General features: G+C 33.5%; 1 protein-coding gene and 1 long non-coding RNA gene across 2 annotated transcripts; both read left to right on the forward strand.

Annotated features, from left to right (window-relative positions):
- Positions 1-769: 769 nt before the first annotated feature.
- On the forward strand, positions 770-2,245 carry LOC143564427 (uncharacterized). The gene is made up of 3 exons (XR_013140871.1): positions 770-835; positions 1,557-1,630; positions 2,099-2,245. It is a non-coding gene; the product is annotated as an uncharacterized LOC143564427 (long non-coding RNA).
- Positions 2,246-9,673: 7,428 nt separating this feature from the next.
- On the forward strand, positions 9,674-11,372 carry LOC143564442 (UPF0481 protein At3g47200-like). Its single transcript, XM_077051715.1, has 3 exons — positions 9,674-9,806; positions 9,900-10,004; positions 10,072-11,372. Exons 1-3 carry the CDS (start codon positions 9,674-9,676, stop codon positions 11,370-11,372), a joined length of 1,539 nt encoding a protein of 512 aa, XP_076907830.1.
- The last annotated feature ends 14,398 nt before the right edge of the window (positions 11,373-25,770 follow it).

The following is a 25,770-nucleotide window of genomic DNA, read 5'->3' on the forward strand; positions in this document are numbered from 1 at the left end:
AACCCTTAGATTAGCTTGAGATGAAATCAGGACCGTTTAAAGTCCAAAAAATATCCCTTCCTCAATTTCGTTCAAAATTTCATTCCGTAAATAAAAAATGGTCGTTTGAGAGAGGATTGATGTTAGCTTCCTGAAGGCACCAGGTGGCATACAGTGGCTTGATGGAAAATGGCTTTCGTCGGTAAAGGTTTACTCTTTTTAAATTTGTTGTTTCGGCTGCTTACTGTTTGTTGATACTTGATGAAGTATTCGAATGGTCTTTATTGGAAATATCATATCCAGGATCTAATGATTGCTATAGAGAATTGAGCCCTAATTTCCGGTAATGTGTCACTTTTGCATCTTTTTCCAGTTTCACCTAATTTTAATTATCACATGCCTAATTTTTCCAGTTCACAATTAGTTGTATCACCTAATTTTAATTATCACATGCCTATCACTTAGAATTGTTTGTAGTCTCTGAATTCAAAATATGGATGCAATGTTTGTGATGCCAGTACACACAACTGGATTTTCTATGTTTCTTGCTTCCCATTAATTTTGCATTTACATGTCTAATAAGTTTGTTTTCTTTGATGAAATCCAATCTTTCATAGCATTATCTTATTTTGTGTCTCACAAAGATATTGATAAACAGGTGTTTTCATCATTAAAGGAATCGCTTGGAAATACGGTATGAATAATTCATTATTGTTCTTATTTTTTAATTGAGTTTTAGTCTCAGATAGACAAAATCTCATGTTTTTGGTTCTTTTTTATTTGGATTCCAGTAATCATACGGGTTTGTGGATTATTTTGATCGACTATTGTGACTTTTGATGGGAAACATCTGCAAGTAACAGCCTTAATATCTATATTCCATTATTGTTATTAGTCAACCTAAATTAATCTATTGTGTATGTAAATTTGTAACAATTTTTGTCATTTGTTTTAATGCATTGGGTTTTAGTAGGGGTGAGCAGAAAACCGAATTAACCGAATCGAATCCGAATTAACCGAAAAAACCGCATCGAAAAAACCGAACCGAAGCATTAAACAACGGCTAATTTTTTGTTTTTTTGAAAAACCAAAATTTCAGTTTCGATTCGGTTATCCATTTTTAAAAAACCGAACCGATTGATGATGATAAAGATTATCAAGATGATGAGGAATGAACTAAACTTTTAAGATAAATAAATAAGATGATGAATGAAGATCTGGACTAAACTTTCAATCCTTTTTAATTTTAAAGTCCATTTAGCAACTTTGTATTCGTATAGTTTCATGTAACACGTGCCTATTTTTGTTTTTTGAATTCAATATATATGTGGACTGTGGTACTCTAACTCGTTCTTATACAAGCTTAAAATATGCATTTTCATTTTTTAGTTTTATTTTTTTTGCAATGTCAACACATAATTGTAAAAAAACCGAAAATAACCGAACCGAAAACCGAAAAACCAGAAAATCGAAAACCGAATGATTTGCATATTCAAATAACCGATTACTTCGGTTTTGGTTTGGGTTTTGCCTAATAATTGAACCGAACCGAACCGTGCTCAGCCATACGGTTTTAGATTTGAAGACATGAAGGGGGAGAAATGCACATGAATTGTTGAACAAGGGAGGGGACATCTTTCATATGATAAAAGTAAGTTACAAATGAAACGAGCCTAGCAAAATATGTTGAAAGTCATGCATTACTAATGCAAACAATGCACTAGTTGTCTTATTCTCTTTATTTAAACTTTACATAATTCATATTTAACACCAACATGTATTTTAAAAATATATTGTTCATAAATGAAACGTGTTTTTGGTCAACCCAATTGTATAAAAATTGATGTTTTTAACCGTTATCCAATCAGTATATTTCAACCCTTTTCAAAAGACGCAGACAAGCATTTTATCATTAATCTCTTCTTTTAATGAACTATACTATAGTACCTTATGAAAATAGTCAAATATAATCATTTTGTAGCTAAGAGGATGCATACATTCATGACAACTGTTGTAGATAAGTGCAAGGGTTCATAATCTTGAAATGTAAAGCAAACCCTTTAGTTAAGAAAATCTGAGATATTCCTGTGGGTTAATCTTTGTTTTGTTATTGTTGTAGGTAATCTAGACACGAGACTTGTAAACCATTGCGGCCCATTTTAAGTGGCCAACTATTAAAAGATAATATACCTAAATGTAGTTCATGTGGCAGTGATCATCTAATCGGGCATTCGGGCTTCTGAAATTCTGATATTGTAGTTCTTTTTTTTTTTCACATGGCATTTTGTAGATGTGGAAAATTTACCCATCTGCTAATGAACAAGTCATAATTAGCTAAGAGGTGAACGGATTGAAAATAATCCCAAACTAGATTTTTAACGCATACAATCTCTAGAAGTGTTGTATCTCAGTGTATAAGTCCTTTTTACTATTGTTAGTGTCATCGGTTGTTTTGGTGCTTGACAGTTTTGTTGAGGAATTTGAGTATTTTATTTGAAATCTTTTGATGTAAAATTCATGCAGACATGAAATGATCTTGTGCTTTCTTTTTAGATTTGGGAACTGGATTGTGTGTTTTTAACTACTACCAGCTTGTGCAAAATTCCACTTTTAAATGTCAAAGAGAACTTCATTATTGGAGTTAAGAAAAATACCTAAACAAATTTCATTTGATGCTTGATTCCAGAAATTATTTGATCATCTTCAAACTCGGGTATGTCTTCTATTGACTTCCCAACATTATCATTTAAAAGTAACTTGGAACCGCAAACCATCATTACATGATCGGTTAACCTTAAGAGTTCATTTAATGATTCACTCTTTAACACAGGTTGTGTGCTTTTTAAACAAATACTGATTTGTTTAGGATTTAAAGAGGCAAAAGACTTGTGTCATTATGACGTTAGAATGCCCGGACATTGCTTAAACCCATGATCAAGTTTTTTATGCTTTTCTAAGATATTGTTTTTATCGTCATGTTTTTACACATTTTGTCTATTTTTTATACAAATAATGTTTTTTTTAGAATGTAAAGAAAAAATAGTATGTCATTATGACATTAAAATGTTTGTCCTCTGAACGGGTATAAAACTAGTTAGCTGTTTGTTTCTATGTTTTAACTTTAATGTATTTCATTCATACCCTTTTGTTTTTCATAAGATACATTTTCACACATGTTTTTTTTTACAAGTAAACGTTGGAACTGTAGTCATCTCTATAGTTTAATAACAAAAAAAGCACGTTTTTCTTTAAATTTTGTTTATTTTTTAAAAGTTACCACATACAATTATTTACTCTTATCGCCATCATACTCAAACAATTATTTTGTTAGTTTTCCTCTCTTTTTTTTACACTCACAACAAAATATGTAGCGTTGAAAATGATGCTCTAAATATAAATACAAGTTTACTTTAGTTTTCAATAAACTTTTCTATATAACAGAGATTCTAATATAGTGTTGTTTTAGTTATTTTCTCTATTTTTTTTCTTCATGTTATATAGAAGTTATAGATATATGTATAGGCTTCAGTGTAAATGTTGTGATACAGTGAAACCTAAATTTTGTATCAATTCTGGTGATTTGATTGGTACTATGTGAGTCTGTTAAACCAAAAGTTAATGTATATATAAGTTAATTGTTTATGAATTAAACTATAATTTATTAAATCTATAGTTTAAATAATAAACCTTGAAATGTAACATAACGCCACGAGGATTTAAAAAAAATCACATTTGTGGGGCATTCAATGAAAAACTAAATTTAAGTAGAGAATCGAATCGTATAAGACCTTCACATAGTGTATATTAGGGTTAGTAGTAACTCGGAAACAAAAAAGATATGATTATGTGATTACACAAAAGTATTTTATATATCATAGTTAAAACAAAATGTATAAGTGTTTATATGATTTGTTTTATTTACTCAATACTAGTTAAGTATTGAAAGCCCTTCTATTAGCAGTTTAGCACCACATAAGTCGGCTATTTATTTAGCGGGATGTATAACTTTAAGTTAGCGGGTGTATGTATTCAGGAAGTTACCAAGAATGAAGGGAAGAATATTGTGAGGTGGGGGGGAACATTAATGATTCTCAAAATTATGGAGAGAAGTGGATTAGTTTTGGGAGGAAACTTTGTAAATGCAGGAAATAAAAAACTGAAAAACAAAAACTAACAAATTTGAAAAAGAAAAGTAAAAAATAACTTTAAAATGAAAACATAAAAGAAAGAAAACGGATCCGGGCTCCATAAACATTTACAAACAAAATAATTAAAAAAAATAAAACTGCAAAAACAGGGAAAAGAAACAGAGAGAAAATAAAAATAAATGAATAGTGTGTCAAGACCCAAGGATGAACTTTGGCGATTACACTCACTCAAAGAGACCTATTGTTCATTAAGAAACCATCCATATCTTTTTAACAAAAATAATATCAATTAAAGTACAAATTTAAAAGGCCTGATCAAATGACGACTCGTAGCAAAATTGCCAAAACCCGCCAATAATGTTAGAACTTTTGACAAGGATTGGTAAATGGTATATAAATCAATTTTTAGATTTTAAGATATTAATGATTACCAATAATGAATTAGAACTTCTGACAAGGATTGTAAATGTTATGCTTTAATAAATTGATGATTTGGTAGAAAGTTTATTAGTGTATTACATCATATACACCTACGTTTGAATAAAGAGTTACCACTAACCATCAAGCAAGTTATATAGCCCAAGTGCGAGTAGCTACAGACAATTGGTCAATAAAAGTGTTAAGGCTTACTTGAAGTCAGCGTTGGTTATACATACCCGGTTTTACTGTGAACTATTGTATTTGACGTCACGTGATCACTATGATTAATCATTGTGTAATATACATTGACGGCAAATTGAAAATAAATAATCCTAACTTTTGTGTATTGGCCGATAATAATCTCAACTTTAAAAATCACTACCAGCGGTCCAAACTTTCAGCTATTTTTGTCTCAATAGACCTCCGTTAAAAAGCACTTAACGCCGTTAAGTTTTTTCACAAATTTCAAACCGATGTTTTAGGGCTTTTGATCGGAAGAACGATATGATTCGACTGATGTAAAACTTATCCCAAAACAGTGATTCAAATGACTTGATTTTTGTTAATTGAAAATTTAAACACCCGAATTGAAACATTGTTTCGTCGCTTGGATCATTGTTTCCCAATTAAAAGGGTATTTGTTTATAACAGACTCGCGACTAACAGGTGTTATCTCCGTTAGTCTGTTGCTTATGTGGCATGCCTACTTGTCAAAAATTGCTTACAAGGCAAATACGTGGCACATACACCTCAGCTCATCTCTCTAACTATCTCTCCCTCTCTCTAATTATCACTTCCCCAATAATTAAGCCCTCACTTCACCCCATCTCCCTCAATCCAGACTTCCAAACACCACCACCAACCTCACGTACCACCACCGACCCGCAACCTCCATTGTCCACCTCCTCCAGAAGGTACGGTTGAAACCCTCTATCTTACCTTCGAATTCTCCCACAAATCTCCCTAATTTCCTAATCCAAATCCAATTTTTAGGCACACTTTTTTTCGATCAAAGGTGACGGGCGCCGTTGCTGTGACGTTCAGATCACGAGTGGCGGTGGTGTGGTAGTCAGATTAAGGGTTCCGGCTGTCACACCCCAACCTAAGGCGGAAATGCCGGGGCGTGATCCGTGCTCACAACTCGAAGATACTATCATATATAAAATGTGACAATATCTAATTAATTATTTTATTCAAATAATACACACATTATCCAAATATAACAAACAATTTACAAATATGAATATAAGCTCAAATAATGTTTATCTTGATTATATCCTAAGGTCTTGTCTACGTGTCCAAACTTCAATCTTCAATACAAGCAACCTGCATATGCGTATAAAATGGAGTTTGTCAACATAAAGTTGAGTGAGAATATCACTAATTTTGACACAACAATATAAATAAGCATAACGTGATAAGTGCGATAAATATAATCAAACCATAACAAGTACGTAGACCGTTGCCAAGCGAATCAAGCGTTGGTCAATAGCAGGAGCACCCACTATACGAATGAATGAATAGTAATCCCAATATACAAATGAATGAATGAATGAATAGTAACACAAGTAAGCAAGTAGCACATATGTTTGATTAAGTCACTCACAATTACACATATGCATTTGTTTGAATATATATATATATATATATATAGTATGAAATACTGATAGGTACGCATATGTATCCAAAATGCTTAGAAAAGTGGGTAAAATAGGGGAATGATAAACTCACCTTAGATTAAAGGCAAGTGATTAATAATTAAGATAAACGAACTAAAGATTAAGCGAGTCGTCCACTATGCGTCAAACGAGATAAATGATCAGAACCTGAAACTTGGAGATATGATAATATGAGTAAAAACAAACTTAATGCCGCTGGAATCGATCCAAACGGATGTCTAGAACTCTGGTTATTTAAATTAAAGATTTAAGCGAGCTGGTACTGACCAGAATCCGAACAGCGAGTCGGAAGTCAGGTTTTGGTCAGTAGCCTTAAAATTTTGTTATGAGAATAAAAGTCTTCTTGACCGAATGTTGAATCCGACTAGAAGTATGAGAAAACGTAAAGTCAAACTTGTTGACTGTTTTGCCCTTTGACGGGTTTAAGTGAATTGATCAGTCAACACCCTTCAACCACCGAAATTGATTGAAGGTTATTGACTAGGGAATATATATGAACGATTCCTATGTTTACAACTTACCCGGAAAGTGAAAAGATCAACAGATACGATGAGTCAAATGTCCATACATATGCAAAGTCAACCGGTTATGAACGTATCTTCAACCAATAAGCAAAAACCGAAGAGTTTGAGGAGGGGCAGAGGAGGGTGACGACTGAGAATAGTGTTTTATGGTTTAGGGATGATTTGTGGTAGAGAAATAATGATATGTTTATATAGGATTCACTAAATCGAACTAAATATGATTACTTACTCGTTTAAGAAACCGAATAAGCATTTAATGATCAAATCAATGTTATAAGCTGTAAATTTCGTTCTTGATCAAGGGTTTATGTATATGGATATGTATTTTAGTTATATTAGTTTTCTTGGGGCTTAATTCACTCGATTATGTCCTAAAATAAGCGATTTCGGACCAAAAACGAACTAGGAAACATATAACAACAAAACGAATATGTGCAGACCACCCATAGCGCCGCGTAACCACCTGGGTGGCTGCCACCGCACGGAGCTTCGGGGAGGGGGAGGAGGAGTTTTGGTTTTGGTCAAGTTTGGTCCCTGTAGTTTTTAAAATGATTAAATATTGATTATAATTTAAGGTAAATCAAGAAATAACAACTTTAAGGAACCTAAAGGATATAAAGTGAAAATATTTTAAGGGATACTTATAATTACTTGATATTACTATTAATAAGGATCTGAATAAATTCCCGGATCGTGCTATATGTAAATGAATACGGGTTCGAAAAATCCAAGATGTTACACCGACGACCACGAGCGACGGTTGCGTTGTGGTTGGATTTAGGGTTCCGGCGGTGGAATTGTTGATTAAAGATGGGAATAGTGTTGAGAGGTTGGTATTTGGGAATTGGTAGTGCTTGTTATCGCTCCGAGAGTGTGCTTGCCATGGTGTCCCCGACGAGATTGATGCCATTCAAGGACTCTGTTTGTTTTGAGATGGAGTAAATAACAATGGGAGTATGGAATGAATAAGAAGGGTGAGGATTGGGGCCCACTTTATGCAACATAATGATTGGGGCCCACTTAATTTTTTGACAAGTAGCCATGCCACGTAAGCAACAGACTAACGGAGTTAACATCCGTTAGTCCCGTTAGTCGCGAGTCTATTATAAACAAACACCCTTTTAGTTGGGACCGCCACCAGGCAAACTTGAAGTTGGGACTGCTATTTATTAATATGGCATGATTGAGATTATTTAAAACCAATATTCCTTTAAAAAAACAGGTTTTATTGACATAAAATTTGTGTCGTAGAAGTTTTTTAACTGTGGCAAAAAAAATGCCACAAAAATTTCTACAAATAAGTAATTAGGATGATTTTTTAAAGGCACAAAAATTGTGCCACAAAAGTCTTTTCTTATGTTGTGGCAAAAAAATAAAGTGCCACTAAAAGCCCTACAACTTTGTGTGGCAATTTGAAAAAGTGTCACTAAAAAGCTTTAGCGTTACCACTTGTAGAGGCACTTTTTTGTTTGCTACACATTCTTACATGGGTCTTTAGTGGCATTTTTTGTATGCCACTATATGGCATTTTTTTGTAGTGTTTCCATCGACGCTAATCGTCTCATTATCGACGATCTTAACATCAACTTTGAAGGCGCCTAACATAGGTCATACTTGAGCAAGTGAGAAGCCTATACACGTCTAGCAAATGGTGAAAACTAGTAATCAAGCTTTGGAGACTTGTACACATTGCATTGAGTGTTGTAACTTCGACTTACATTCTTAACACCGCCGTTGTCATTGACAACCATCACTTCGAGCAGTGAGTCCTTCTGCCCATGCCAGCATCGGATAAAGTTCCGGCCAATGTGTCCAAATCCGTTGACTGCTACGTTCAGTTTTGCATCTATCTCTACGTTAGCAGTAACTGATCCTCTATTTACCGACTGGGCGTCAAATACACTTATCCCCCCTAAACCCCCAATAGCCTAATAATTTGAAAATCAAATCACAAAACTCAAAACGGTAAAAAGGTCGGTCATTATAATTATATTATATTATATTATATTCATTTAAACTCAAACGGTAAAAAGGTCAACGCTTGACTTCTCCTGCTTCCGATCAGTCTACCGACTCTGTATATTTTCCTATCAGCTCTTCCGACAGACGTCTCCGGCCATATTTTTTATCATATTCAATGGATTTGCAAACGGCCTTCAAACTCGATGGTAACCCTATTTCTAATTTTAATTTAAGTTTCAAATCCCCTAAGTTTGGTTTTAAATTCAAATACTTCTGTAAACCCTATATCTGCTAATTCAAAGGATTGTTATTTTAGTTATGTTCAAAACCCTGATCTATTTAAGTTTCACGAAAGGTAATGAATTTTGTAGACTGTGTTATAGATTTGATTTAATGTATCAACCCTAAATAGTGATATAATAATAATAATAATAATAATAATGGGTTTGGTTATTTAATAATGGGTTTATAATAATAATGGGTTTCGTTGATAATATTAGAGGTGTACAAATCGGTTTTCAGACTAAACCGATTCAGGTTGAAACCGAACCGGTTCGTTGTCAAAATGTTTAAACCGGTTCTTGGTAAAACTGGCTCGGGTTTGATCCGGTTTTAGAAGCCTAAAATTTTGAACCTGCAGAACCGGTTCGGTTTGGTTTAAACCAGTTTATATATAAATCGATTTTAAACTGGTTTGAATTTAAAAGGTGGCATTTGTTGAATTAAGGAAATTCATTGGCAAATAAAAGTTTCACTCATTGGCATATATTATTGACGGTTAAGAAATATTAATTCAATTTCAACTTTCCAGAAATATTAACTCAATTTTCACTTCCAAGATCAAACAACATTATTATATAATTAATTCGATTTCAAGTTTCAAAATCAAACGGCATTTATAGAAATCTATAACTATATTTGGAAAATATGTAGAAAATTACATGGGCGTAACAAACCAGTTATGTCTCACCAGTTCCAAACCGCCGGTTACAAACCGGTTCATGCTTTAAAACTCCAAACCAGGCCGAACCCTACGGTTTCAATCGGTTCTAAACCGGCTTATAAAAAAAGCGGTTTCAAACCGGCTGATTTCGGTTTGATTTTCGGGTCGGTTCGGATAATCGGTTTATTTGCCCACCTCTAGTTGATATGTTAACATTTTTTTTGATCATATTCTGTTGTAACAGCCGAATTTAATTTTAATGGAGTAAATCCAATATTGCTTGTGTTAACCATTGATGTATCAACCCTATATTATAATAATAATAATAATAATAATAATAATAAGTTTGGTTTTGATCATATTCTGTAACAGCCGAATTTTTAATGGAAAAATTAAACTTTTGGGGTAAATTGCAGATGAAAGAACTGTGGACGGTGGTGGTGATATTGAGCTCGGATGTACAAGCCATGCTCTTGAAGCCGAAAGCTTTTTTGCTCATACGGTTAAAGCGCCTATTCGGGGCGACCTGTTCTCTGCGACAATAAATTTGGTTCCTAACGAGTTAAAAGCTGCAAACCCGTGTTGTTTTGTCCCCCGAGTTCTTGGGATTGGACCACTCAATACAGACAAGACTGCTTGTGGCTTAAAAGCGAGGTATGCGAACTCTCTTCTTCAACGCGTGACTGACTCGCCAAAGGATGTGGTGGAAATTTGTTTGAGTAAACTGCATGATCAGTTAGACAAAGTTAAGTCTTGTTATTCTTGGGTCATCAAGGGTGGTGACAAAGACATTGCCCGTAATCTACTCGAAGATGTGCTGTTTATCATCGAGTACGGTTGTAAGTATTTGGATCACGGTCAATTGCATATGGGAGACGATTCGGTGGTGAAAGCTATAGCAACTGATCTAATCTTGTTGGAAAACCAAATTCCATTTTTTATCCTACAAGATATGTTTGATTGTACTCTTGCTAAGGTTAAACCCGAAATGTCTCTTATCGAGCTTCTTCTCCCAATCGTTACTTCCATTAAGATATTTAAAGCTGATTGGAATGCCAAAGGTCTTTCAGATTGCAATCCTCAGCACTTTCTTGGGCTGCTACACGCACTGTTTAGGCCTCCGGTTGATATGGAAGTGGTCCCATTTAACTCGAAGATTCAGCCGGTTACAAACCTTGTCAAAGCAGGCTTTGAGTTTCAACCCAACCAAAGTTCATCCGTTTGGATTTTGGCGGTGCAAGCAAGTGAAAAATCGCGTTTCCCTTTTACCAAGGCAGTTTTAAAACTGCCAATGATCGGCTGTTATAAAGATCACACGGAAATGGTATTAAGAAATTTGGTTGCTTATGAGCATAGTTTGGCAACTAATAAATATTTCACTTCCTATATGCATTCTATGTCCATGTTGATCAAAACCAAAGACGATGTCGCAAAGCTGGTAGAAGCTGGAGTTATTCATAACTATATGTCTTCAGATGAAGAGGTTGCACACCTTTTTAACAGCATTATAAAGCATGAAACTTGTGAAGACACTTTATATGAAGCCGAGCTGAAAAAGGTGAATATGTATTACAATAGTGGGAGTGCCTGGTTAAGGAGAACTTGCTGCCACAGCCCATTGAGTATACTTTCTGGACTTAGTAATTTTGCAATGTTTGTTCTGACCCTGCTTCAGATCATCTTCACTATTAAATCTGCAACAAACACCAGAAGTTGATAACTGTAAGTATCATCTTTAACTTTGCTGTTCACTTCTAGATGCTAGGAATTAAAGATTATTGAAATCAACTGAAATGCATTATTTGAGAACGGGCTAAAACAGGAAAAAGATTCATGTATATAACAAGAATCGAGTCAGAACAAATATATTCTTGAACTTGATGCACGTTCAACAGCTTACTGAAATTGGATTATTAAATGTTTTGACACAAGATACATTGTGTTAGAAACTGAAATTACACATACGTGAATTATTGTGTGTGTAGTTTGGGGTCTGGAGACCAACAGATAATAACCCAATTTGTTGATGTTATGTTTCTTTTCAGGAAATGCTTTCGAAGATGAAGATAGTGTGTCGGAAGCTCAAACGTGTTTCACTTTTATTTCATTTGAATTTTTGTTATACAGCTATGTTTGTACGTATTTCTTGGCGTTGACCTGAGTTTTGTTATTCGGCATTCCAACAAATTTGTGATTTTACGTTTGTTCGTATTTCATGTCTTTGACATGAGTTTTGTGAACGTTTAATACGGCTGGTGGTTTACCTATAGAAACCACCTTATTCTATATCACTAGTGTTTTACTTGTCCACCTCCGGTGGACGGGAATCTTTTATATTTGGTGTATTCGTGTATTCTTAAAGAATACATTTTTGTTTGTCTGTGATAAATGTTATGTACGTGAATTAAAAAATATATCTTGCTTCTTGAAATATTAAATTTGGGAGTTATATACCATATTCATACAAAGACATAGGTATTGCTAGTCAGCCCGAACTGGTAAAGTTTATATGGAAAATTATGTGTTTAAATACAGACCCATTATGATCCGATGGTCACCCGTTTTGATCCGATGCTTGTACATGTCTCGTTTGTTCATTTAAATTCGTTTATGTCCATTCATTTATTTTTCTACTTTATAGTTGTTCAAGTTTGTTCGTTTACGCTCGTTAAAGTTTTCATTTAAACTTTTGCGGCCTATTATAACTTAGGCTAGGTTTTCAAACTTTTTAGGCCAAACACGTTGTTCATCACATCTCTTTTGACTGGATTTCTCTCAGTTTTGTTTGTCAGTTTACGTCCGCGAACCGTTCATTTATACTGTTAATGATCGAAAACAAACGAACGCGAAGATGTTCATTTTGTTAACGCTAAAACTTGAATTCACACGAAACTATAAACACCGGTTAGGTGGGGGAGTTTGGGTTAAAGTTGTTCTGAAACTCAGATTCGCAGCAGGATATTTTGCCATGTTTTGAGAATATACCAAAAATACCCCTCTGGTACAAATCTTAACAGATGTGTTTTTAATTCGAAAAGTGTCTTAAAGGTGTAAAATGACCACTATGTCCATCTTAAAGGTGTAAAATGACCACTATGTCCATCTAAATGACCTCAGCTCTTTATCAACCCAACACGTTACATGTATGCGCACAACCGCGCTTTGCGCCGGGTACACAACAAGGATTTAGTTGATAAATGGTTGGTTCGTTCAGGTACCGGTATTTTGCGTAGTCTAATTTGTAGCAGGTATAGTTTAGGATACCAAAAAATAAAAAATTCATATAATATTATCATAAAAACTAAGTTGAACACAATTACTTTTTAAACTTTTTTTTTAAGTTAACGAAAGTTGGTTCGTTACAGTAGGCATTCGCTATACTATGTAACTAGGATAGATCCCGTGTGATACACGGGTAAAAATAAAACAAAAAGGCTAAATTTAATAATATATATAATAACATAACTTATGGATTCATAAGATATAAATAATTTTCTAAAATACATATATTAGTTAAATAATTTGTATTTGTGTTTTAAAAGAAATCAAAATGGAAGGTTGTGAATCTATACCAATTAAGAAAAATGGAGGACTAATATTAGTTTATCCTAGTTGAGTTGGTAAACCACAAATCTTTTAAAATCGACCCATTACTCAACTCCCTTAACGAGTCGATCTTCGCACATTTATGTCAAACAGTTACATCATATTCTTCCAATTCAGAGTTCTTTATAATGACAACAGTCAGTTTAGAAACAGGTGGACAGAGATATTCTTGTGCATCTTCCCAAGTTAACTTGAGCTGCAAGGCATCTTCGCTATTCATGTGCAACCTCTTGCTTTTCGACCCGATGTTTTGTGTCCTTTTTTTCTCTGAAGACAGACACCACTAAATCCCAGTTACCGGGGCCTTCATTCTCAACAATCTTTTCAAAAAAAATATATAATAAAAAAAACTTTAATAAACAAAAGTGAACCATAAAGACCAAAAATATAAATAAAAAGAAACAAGAAAACCTACTGTTGGCAAGTTTCCATTGTCACCAGTAACAAGATTGGAAAGAGCTGATGCATCTGAAGAAACCGTTGCCTTTCGACACCCTATTACAAGACCTGAAAGTGCAGTTGCTGAAATAGTTAGAAACCTCATTCCCCAAAAAAAAATAATAACATACCATCCGTGTTTGTTCGGTTCTTTTAGAAGACTAATTTAACATGATGTGGCGCTTGTAAAACCATTAACTTAGATGAAAACTAATATTATCTAAATCAGTTTAGTTTGGTCAAATAATTTGGTCGACTCAATATTTGCATAAGCTTACGTTTAAGTACACGTTTAATGCGTTTAAAAGTGCGAAGACGGTTTTTTGCTAACCAAACGGGCCTGGGCAGTTTTACAGATTATGGTGATTTGTTGCTAAACTGTATAGGAATGCTTGATTTGTAGAACCGATAACTGTTAATTTACACCTTCGTTTATTTATCTATTTAATAGTCTGAGTTAATCTCCAATATGTTATTGTTATATGTTTACACAGGTAACAGAGAATGATGCAGCATGTTATAGAAGCTGCCACAAAATGGCAATACATCCAACTTTACCATCTTGGCAATGTGTGTAAGTACTTTATTAAAATTTCCTTTACGCTTTCCTTCATGTTCACGGTATTTGATCCATTAAAACATTGGTTTATGTTACGGTCTGAGCCTGAAATTGTAAGCTCATTTTTAGTTTGTTTTTATATCCATGCTTATTGGATTCTGCTTATGGTTGCTACACCCTTGGCGCTGTTATGTACAATTGCAAGACAATAAAGCGACAGGAGAGAAGATAAGAAGGTGAAGATGACTGAGAGACGAGAGTACATCACGAAACTGTATACGCTGGTTAGGTGGGGGACTTCGGGTTAAGGTTGTTCTAAAACTCAGACTCGCACGCGGGTCTTGCCATGTTTTGAGAATATATCAAAAGTATCCCTTTGGTACAAATTTTAACCGACTCGGGTTAAAGTAGTTCTAAAACTCAGATTCGCAGCAGCAGATCTTCCCATGTTTTGAGAGTAAACCAAAAATACCCCTCTGGTAGAAATTATTAAAAAGTTGCAGAATTTGTAACAAACCATGAATTGTTTTCAAATTTTAATACTAATTTTGACAAAAGTGTAACTTTGAAATATTATGGTTTAACATACTCTAGAAAACATATTTAAGTTGATTTTTAACTTGGGGCATTTACATATTTCCCCTTCCTAAACTTTGAAATTACATATTTCTCAAACCATTCTTAAAGAGCATTATACATTTCGCATTAAAAACTTGTATTTTAAGGAAATATGTAATTTCAAAGGTTTAGGAAGGAGAAATATGTAAAAATCCCTTAACTTTAATGGTTCAAACATTTCTCTAGAAAACGTATGTATGTTTGTTTTATTTGGTTTTGGCGGTCTGAAACTCAGTAGTATATTCTAGTACTAAGCTATATGATCGTGTGACACATGAGTTAAAAACACTATAATAAATATAATCTATGAAATTCTACAAATCAAATAAATACGTAACCAAGATATTACAACATTTCCAAGATTATATTAGCAACCCAATCAAAGGATCGGTTAAAATGGGAAAGAAAGGCATCATAAATGTTAAACATTACAAAAGAAATAGTAAAATCGAAGACACATCATCATTTTAATCCCTCCAATCTAAAATGCAAGGCTTCCACAATATTGTACCACATAACCTGTACCACAATTCCGCAACAGCATATGCTAGTTTTCGAAAGCATATTGGTTTATTAAAAGAGTAATGCACACACACAAAAATATTTCAAGGTAATATCAAATCACCATGTGTAGTTTATTAAAACGAAGTGTCTCAATAACCAATTTCCTTACAAACCTTTTACCCAAAGTTGTTTCTTGTCAGTTTTCACCCTAAATAATCATAAAATCAGAATCAGTTGCTCGCAACAGATTAAACACACATTCAAACACCCCAAATATATAAAGGTAGACCCCCAATATCCAGTCAACTACTAAAAAATCCTAAAAAAAATACCAATAAACATAAAAATTTAAACACAATGTATCACACCAAGTGTTCAGCTAGTCATTTACTTTTAATTTTGACCAGCAACCCATAATTCGCATTTTATATCCCATATTTTCTCATAAATTCTTATCTATAAATGACCAAAATTCCCCTTAGTATCTTATTGTTTCATATCCCATATTTTTCTCTCATTAATTCTTTTCATAAATGACAAGAATACCCCTTAGTGTCTTACTTAATAGGTAGGGGTAGTGCTACCCCTTAACTTTCGTCGGCAGTGTATATTTTTTTTCCTTTTGGGTCGATTTTCGTATTTCGCTACCCCTGGAAAAAATATTACGTTACCCCTACTTATTTAAAGGCCAACCAATTTAAAAGTTCAAATTAAATAAAGCCTAAAGCAAATAAAAACAACTAATATTTTTTTCTTTTGTTTGAACGAAAAATATTAAACAGAAACAGACTCGAACAGAAACATGCTCAACAGTATCATCATTTTTTAAAAGTTCAAATTAAATAAAGCAAAAGCAAATAGAACCTTTTTTTTTCGTTTGTTTGAACGATAAACATCAAACTGAAACAGGCACAACAGAATCATCATTTTGAGGTCGAAATTTTTAATATGGTTTGGATATGCAAATTCAAGAACTTGGAAATAGAATTAGAACATGTTTGTGGTTGCGTTTGAAAAATGCTTATTGGTGTTTTCAAAAAGGAATTAAGTTAAAATGTGGTTGCCAATCACGAAAATCCCTTTTATTTTATCTTTTTGAAAGGGTTAAAATATAGTTTTCTAAAGGCCCCGAATCCTAGCTTTTGAAAATGACTTTTGTAAAAAAGCCAATAAGCATTTTTCAAATTCAATCCCAAACATGCTTTTAATGAGTTCTCAACTATTATGTTAGAAAACATGTTTGGTTTAATCTTGAGATTCGTTTTCCAAGTTTGACATATCTAAGATAGTGGCAATTTCATAAATGTATCTGAATGATTTTGGTAATGAATAAAAATGGTGTATTTCGGGTAATCGTACGGCCTTTTATCACACTTTAAATGAAGATGATAAATTTGCAAAATTGGATCACACTTTAAAAGAAGATGATAACTTTACAAAATTGGATGAATGTGTGACCTTGCTCTTGTAATGGTGGACACCGGAAAGCACACCACCTTTCCTTTGATTTGTCGAATATTAAAGCTAGCGTTGGTTTTTCCGATTACAACCGCAACCATTGAAATAAGCTTTTCTAAAATGAAGCTTATCAATACGGCTTTGTGTAAGAGAATGAGTTATGAGTATTTGAACAATACTTTAATTTGTTCAGTCGAAAGAGAAACGTTCAATAAAGTAAGAACATGTAATGGAAAGATTTCAAGCTTTCAAAAACCGAATAAAAGAAATTTGCACACCAAGTATCGTTTTTCTATTTTTTTTCGTTTACATTGTATGAAATAAGGAAAAAAAATTGAATGTTACCCCCTAGATTTATGTCTAGATCCGCCACTGAGTATTAGAATAAAAGAATTAGACGTATTAAAAAATGATAACATCAAGGAAAATTGAAAAACTACTACAAATTTGAGTGTTGTAATACACGAATTAGACCAATTTCACTTGGTTAAACTTAAATTAGACACCGGTTCAAGACGGGCCAAACAATTCATTTTCAAACGAACTAATATGGCACTTCGGTAAAATGGTTAATTTTTGACACAAACTCATTTTCTGATACTCCAAATTTCTCATAATTCATTTTGACCCAAACCAAATTGATAGCTTTTTTAAAACGGCCCACTGTGAACCGAACTAAATTTGATCATGTGATAAAAAGTAATGTAACAAAAAAGTTGTATGATAAAAAATTGTTTATGCTCGTTTTATATTAAATAAATGAACTTCCCACCAAACGATTTACATATGATTTAATAAACGTTCGGTTAGTTTATACTCATAGAGTAGATATTACCAGTGAAATAGTATATCAATCCACTTATCTTATTTCATTAGTTAAATGGGTTACTCAAACATTAATCGTCTACACTAAATTGATAGTATTGGTCTTGTATGTATACATACATATCTTGGAATACAAGGAACATTTCCATATAACGTGGACACTAAATTGTACCCTGTTACCTGTTAGAAATTGAGGTTGTCATCCATGGAAAAATCAATTGCGCATTCAGTCCCCATTCTGCAAAAGAAACAGTTGAAAACAAACAAACTGAATATCAATAATTGACTTTCAAGTAGATGTTTGCAGTATAAATAAATCTAAAATCATAGTGGTAAAGGATGTGATATAAATATTAAGATCTGGGTTATGTATACCAAAATGATTTTTTATGCTTTTGTATTGCAAAAAAAAAAAGGATTAAAATTTCAAAATACCATTTGAAAATGAATAAAAGTTTGATCTATTAACAACAATAATTTAAGTGAATACCTAAATGCCCAAAATTCCCTTTTGCAAGTTCAAGATTAAGTAAAAAAAACTTACAACAAACTCTCTGTCTAAAAATTTAAAACCCAACAGATGTTAAGGTGAAATGCCTAATCATTATACACAAAACTTCCTTGGCATAGTAAATCTTGAACCTTACCTAATACTACTTAACTTTCCGCACATAGTCAATTTCGAAGAACAAATAACTCACCTAAAACCTTTAGAAAAAATATTTGGTCTCACTTGACTTACAGGTCTAGTTACAAAATCCCCCAAAAAGAATGTTTCCAAATTTAAACAAACAAAACATCAAACATCTATTGTGCAACTACATACGCCACCTTTTAGACCTTCAACTCTTTAGGAAAACCATATTAATGATGAAAGAAGGGTTCAATGTATATACCGGTTTCAAAGTCGATTTCGGACGGGATCGAAAACCGGTTTCGACTCCCGAATCGGTTCAAATGTGCACACTGCATCAAAATATTATGTATACATTCTACAAAATATTATAACTTTTTTGAAAAGTTATAATCTAAATCGAATTCATACTTTTTTTTCTAAAAAATAGCCCGTTTTAACCCTAATGCAAAACCAAAATGATAATTAAAAAAAAAAACACTGTTAATAAAGATCGACTCGTTTTGAGCCGATTTAAATTGAGGAGTTAACATGACACACAGACATCATGGTAAACAAACATAATTAGCAAATTTAAGGTCGAGAATGCTTTTTACCTAATGCCACGCTCCTTTTCAATGCCACAATCATTTGATCTTTTTCAATGCCATTATGCCACAATCATACAAAGATCTAAATCCTTTTCAATGCCACGATCATTTGATCTTTGTCAATGCCACAATCATACAAAGTCTAAATCAACAAAACCCTGAAAGAAACAAAAATAACACCCACAACTGTCAGGTAACTCCATCTAATCTAGAAAAAGAATATAAGCAAACTACTTCAGTCAATACACACATACTCTGAAGTAATAGTCAATTTTCTACCTAAATCACATTCCAAAATAAAACAACCCATAACCTTGTCCCATCAAATTTTTAATACCAACTTAACCGGCTATAAGATGAACTATTAATCACAGTTAGGCCTAACACCAACATAATCGGCTATTGGATGACATAATCAACATCAGAAATCGCAATTAAAAATAACATAACACAAGTATAATCGGAATCTTCTTTACAAATTCAGATATGGGTAACTAAAACCATAAATTACCTGCAAATAGTTTTGGTCCTATGACAGATCTGAAGCTTTCTAACCCTAGACATCTGAAACAAACTGCAAGAATAATGTTTCTGGATGTTACCACAAAACAATCGAAGGTGGAAACCCATCACCAACTGAAGATTCCAACAACAAAAAACCGAATTCAGAAACGAATCTGCTTCTGGAAGTTGAAGATGAAACCGAGTTGGAAACAGCAATGAAGCAGGCAGTAAAGCGGATTGTGGACATTGAGACAACTCACTTTCGTTTAAAGCTTAAAAAAGAAAACTTGCCATAAAGCTTGTAAAAGGAAGATACCCGAGAGGGATTACATGATAGTAAAGAGAAGCTTACGCAGACACGTGTTTTTGGTTTCTCTTAAGGGACACATGTCCAAAATTATATTTCACTAGCTTATATGCCCGTGTGATACACGGGATTGGATCTAAGTAATTATAAAATTAAGACAAACCTTTTGTTTAAGTTGATGACTCCCACAGAGAATTTAACAAACAAAGTGAAGAAGACAGACAAATATTTATATCACAAACTCAAGTTAAACGAATTGTGTTTTTTATCTTAAACATATGTAGAAGGCAAAAAATTAGTTTGGCCTTTAAAATGGTTCATATTTGCAGGTATATATGCTATCATGCATATTGATAAATATTAAAGCTTTCTAATGCAAGGAATCAATTCTAAAAATTAACTTTTCAAACAAAAACATTTAGTATATGAAGTGATCTCACTCATAACATACAACCATTCAGAGACACCAATAACTTCATTGTCGTCCCATGAAGTGATCTCGCTCATAACACCAAGATATTAGTTTTCAAAAATTAGAAAAGAGATGTGCGAAGATAAAAAAAAATCGTCAGAATTTGGTGTGTAAGTTGGAGGTGTATAGCAAAATTTGGTGGTGTTCTAATCACCTCTCATAGAAATAGTAAAAACACACTTTGACAAACTGAATGCCATATGGATTTATACCAGGAAGGGTTTGTCTACAAAATTCTTCATCACTCGACCAAAAATTGATCTCTTCCAAAATTTTGTAAACATAATATTTCTTAAAGGAATAACATTTACTTGCAAATGGAGTTTCTTTAAGTGGATCAAGCTGTGATTGAATAGCAACGAAGGCTTAGCAACATGAATTTCAACTGCAGACTATTAAAAATAAATAAATAAAAGAAACCTAAACAAAAATATCTAATGAACACAAAATGAAACATACCAGGAAGCGGTTACTTGTAACCACCAATCCACCATGACCTCCTGCGAGTTGTAGCTGAACCAAAATACCAAGAAGTGGGGCGTTGTTATAAGTAACACGCTCGGTTTGCTCATAATCATCTATATGGTCAGCAATTTTGTCATACGCATCAGGCCCAATAATCCAATATCACTGGTCAAAAATATTCCAAAGAATTCATTTAGATTTTTTCTTTCATAAAAAGCATTTGCAACCCATACGAAACATTAATTAAGATAGATTCAATACCCCTGGAAATGAAAGACTTATTACTTTGCAGTAAAATAGCAAAACAATGCATAATTCATTAAAATAGTAAGATTTGATGAATTTTTTTTATTGAAAGCAACCGACCAGTTAATATAACTGCCATTTCGTTTAATTAATAAACAAAAAAAAACATGAACAACAAATAATTCTTTTTATTTTACTTTATTTATAAATTTATAAAATTCTAGGCTCAACTCATTTAACATTTACCAGAGTCTCGGTTCGCTTGACTTATGAGAGCTCGAGCTCGGCTCACTAGTAGTTGTTCAAGCTTGAGCTTGGCTCATTTCATGCGCTATGAGCAATCTCTAAATAATAAATATAAAATATAAAAAAAATATTTACTGTAAACTTGTAAGCACTATTGTGGCTCTTAAAACCAAGAAAACCAAGGCTGGTCTCATTTCTCTTCCCACCCGCACTTAATATCTACCCAATAGTCAACATCAAAATTCAAAACCAAGTTTGCTGCACCAGCAATCTACAACAGTACAAACAACATAAAAAACATTCAGCGTTAAAATACATAAGAAATAATAGCACCAAAAAATTATGATATTTGTCACCATTAATCAAATAAACCGTTCATAATATCGTCATACATTTGATCATTTTAAATATCACGTAATACAAAACCCTATATTACACCAATTTTGACCCACATGTACATGAAGCGCACAACAAGCTTTTGAACAAACCTTAAAAGTTAAAACCATTGAACAGTATACACAGTGGCGGACCCAGGATTTTTCGACAATGGGGTCCCATTATTTTCGGCGTTCAAATTTTGTTGGCCGGTCGCTGTTTGGGTTGTGTCGGGGCGGGGCGGGTCGAGAAACATAATAGAAAATAATATCATTATAATATAAACACAAAATACGATGTTATTCGAAACAATAAGAGAAAACATTACAAATTCTGTTTGTGTGAAGTTTCTTAATAACATCTGGGCTATATTATTCAAAACAGTAGAATTAACTTATGTTTTTCTTTCATAAAACAACTCAATTCAACAAGAGTCTAGTGGTCAAAGCCAGTTTCGACGCAAACAAAATTAAAACTTAGCAAGAAGAATCGTTTTGACCCGAGCCAAATTAAAACATTCTTATAATGAGCCGTTTTGCACGATCTAAACCATGTTACTCTCCTCAAACCATAACCCATAGCACGGCTCTTCTCTAAATCTATATATGTATGTATGTATATGTGTGTGTGTGTGTATATATATATATATCTTCAAACCCTTTTCCCATTCTTTTCAATAATTCTTGCATAATTAACCCTAAAATTCAAGTTTTTAACATAACAAATCACAATCTAACAATAATATACAACATAGAATTACCAATCTAAGTATTTGATTGCATAAAATCAATCAATTGGACATTTTTATTTTATTGAGTAGTTTTTAGCCCTAAAATTACCTAAGAGTTGAGGCAAAATCAGAAGGAGTGCCGAGAGGGTGGCTGGTAGCAGAGAAGCGCGGCAGCGAGCAGGGGTTGGGCAGGTGGCGGTCCTAAGGACTGAGGAGGATTGAGCAGTGTTGAGGAGGGGTTGAGACTTGAGAAGCAGCTTTTGTTTCTGGTCTGATGTTACAAACTAAAAAAACTTAATTACTATATTGACCATATATATTGCCAATTTGACTAAAAAATAGCAAAAAAATAGAGTAAAATCAGTTTACAAGAGTCTCGAACCTGGGACCTTTCACTCCAAAAATAGGTTTCATTCCAACCAGAGTGGATATGCAATATGTTTATGGGGTCCAAGTGTTAATTTATGTGGGTCCTTCAAAAATTTTCTATATCGCTTCTAAATAAATTTTAAAAAACATTGGTGTCCCGGGACCCCGACGGCTACTATGTAGGTCCGCCCCTTATACATGTATTTACAAAACTGAAAAAAATTAGTGTTCATCATAACCTTAAAAGCTAATCAACCTCGTCCATTGTTGCTAGCTACGCATCGCAACCCTAGCCACCAAGATACGATGGTGAAGCGGATTCTTAGGTCGCCAGAGATCTTCCTTTGACGCGGTGAAAAGGCAACCGCAGAACCCGCGTTGCCGGAGAAAGAACTGGAAAATCAAAGCTAGCTTCGAGAGGAAGTAGAGAGAGAGTGTGTGTGTGTGTGTGAAGCCGTTTGAAATTTGAACGTGTTTGAAGAAAGTGAAACTTCTGCAGATGAAAGACAAGACAAAAGAGAAGTGAGCACGATAGCAAATAAAATGAGGGGCTGACACGATAGCAAACTTAACACGTGGCAGAACAGGGAGATGAGATGAGATTTATAACGGGGGCTTTAAATATACCAAAAGTTTTTATTTGGTATACCAAGTCAACCCTATTAATCTACTACTAATCGTTCAATCAACTACTAATTATATCAATCATCATTTTTATTCTATTTTATTTAAATATAACTACTAATCATTACATAATAATTATTTAAACTACTAATATCTATTTTTTAATTAGGTTTTTTTAAAGACTATTGTAATTAGTTTTTTGCAATACTAGTATTAATAATAGTATATTAAATATTTTATTATACAATTATGAATATTACTAGTCTTCTAAAAAGTACTCAAATATATAAATACGAAAATACAAGTTCATTATGAATGTAAAAACACTAAAATAATTAATCACTTAAATCCACAAACCCACTTTCAGGACGATAAAGTTGGCTGTACAATTCTAGACGCGACTTATACATTGTTTCCCACCTAACTGCAGACCGGCTAATATTGTTAAGATTCCAATAAGGCGTGATAACAGGCATTGGGGATTCTCCTTGTAACTCTACCATGACATAATGGGTCTCACCAAATACTAAAGCAATTGTAAGAGCTCTGTGATGTTGACTTTCTTCTGGACCACTCCAAAATGGGAAAATAGTGGTACTGCCTGACATGCTTAAAGAATGGATGATAACACCAAACCTATTGGCAATCAGAACACCTGCCTCAGGCATTTTCATCCAGTGTTCTTCTGGACAAGGTGACCCAAAAAACACAAGTCATGATACAATGAATTTACATCCCTGACAAACATATCTTTATAAATATCGTATCGATTTTGTAACTCTTCTCTCATTTGCTGTCGAATGTACTCATAAGATTTTTCTTCATCAAGTCCGAGGCAAACAGCTATTGCTCGAAATCCACAGTTTCCATCGCCTTTAACATTCTGTATATTTGTTATATATGGATGAAATACTTTTGGAATATCGCTCATTATATTGGAATCATTCAACTGTGGCATTACATTTAAGTCTATCATGTATGAACGCTCAAAACATTCACCTGGGACTTCATTCAAGTCTATCAATGGTTCACTGTTCAGGTCAAATTCGAATGAACTATGTCTGGCTGGCTCCTTAATCGGATCAACAAAATTGGGCACATTTGAGCAACTATATCTGGCTGAACAAAATTCAGCACGCCTTTTCTGTTGTGATTTTTTCAAGCTTGGCCGTCCACGAGTATTTTTCTGAACTCGAGGTTCCTGAATATCAGTTGTACCTTGACCGACACGTCTTTTTTGTTGTGATTTCTTCAAATTTGGTCTTCCACGAGTATTTTTCTGAATTTGAGGTTCTTGAATATCTGTTGTACCGAGACCTATTATGTCCTTCAGCTTTCTTAACCAACTTTTTTTCCCAGCTTTGGACTGCTTGTTGAAGTTTTCTTTAAAATGTTTTAGTTCATTCTCGCAACTAACATCGTCATCTTGGACAGTTGTTGAAGGTACAAAATCTAGCTTCCTCCAAAAGATATCAATCGAATCCAAGGAAATACATTGACCTATGTTAAAATATAAATAAGTAATATATTAACAATTTTATAGAATCATTATTAAAAAAATCTGAACTAATATTAAAATAATCAATCAGATTATACTTACCTGAACTAATATACATTGAAAGTTCGCAAGCACATGGTAACCCACAGCTGTTGCGAAGTCGACAACCACAATTTGAAGAGTCTACTTGAAGATTCTTCCAGCTTTCATGGTCCGCAAGAATTATATCGAGAGCTTCATTTGAAACAAAACCGCGCAATAGTTTAAAACATCGTATATTGTGTTGATGTATGCGAACAACTCTGCTTTTCTCAAAACTTTCTTTGATTGATGTATGTTGCGACTGCACGAGACGATTAATACAACCCACAAATTTATCCAAACAACATTTTGAAGATTTCAAATATTTTTTCAATACCGCATGCTGGCTTTCTACTCTATTGGTTGTGTTATTTCCAAAATTGAGATGTTGATCAATCCAGACAGACACAAACATCTCCTTGTATTTGTTCAACCAATTTTCATTTACATATTTTAAAACACCTGAAAAAGTAATTAAACTTATAAGAGATATATAAAAAGAAAAAAATATATCGGGGCGTAGAAAACATACGTGGATATTTTATCAAGAATGACTGAAGTTGCTTGTAATTGTATGTGTAAGAAACCAAAGTTGTAGAATCTTCTAGTAACTCCCATAATTTTAGAAAGTTGTCCCAATCACGTGCTGACCTGATAGATTGCCTACTGTTCTTGAATATGTTGCGACTAATGTGCCATCTACAAAGTAATTGAGTAGCATTCGGGAAAACTTCTTTGCATGCATTCACTAAAGCCAACTCCCTGTCTGTAAGTATAACACGTGGGTGCATACACTTGTCTAATGTTAACTTTAGACAGTTTAAGACCCATGTATAGCTTTCTATCTTTTCATTTTGCATGAAGGCAAAAGCTATGGAAAATGTCTTGTTGGTCGAAGTTACACCAACAATCTGAACAAAAGGCATATTATAGCTGTTTGTTTTGTACGTGGCATCTATAATCAAC

This window comes from Bidens hawaiensis, unplaced genomic scaffold (assembly GCF_021521415.1).
Source record: "Bidens hawaiensis isolate Kalapana, Puna unplaced genomic scaffold, B.hawaiensis_p1.1 tig00022003_1, whole genome shotgun sequence".
Lineage (NCBI taxonomy): Eukaryota > Viridiplantae > Streptophyta > Magnoliopsida > Asterales > Asteraceae > Bidens > Bidens hawaiensis.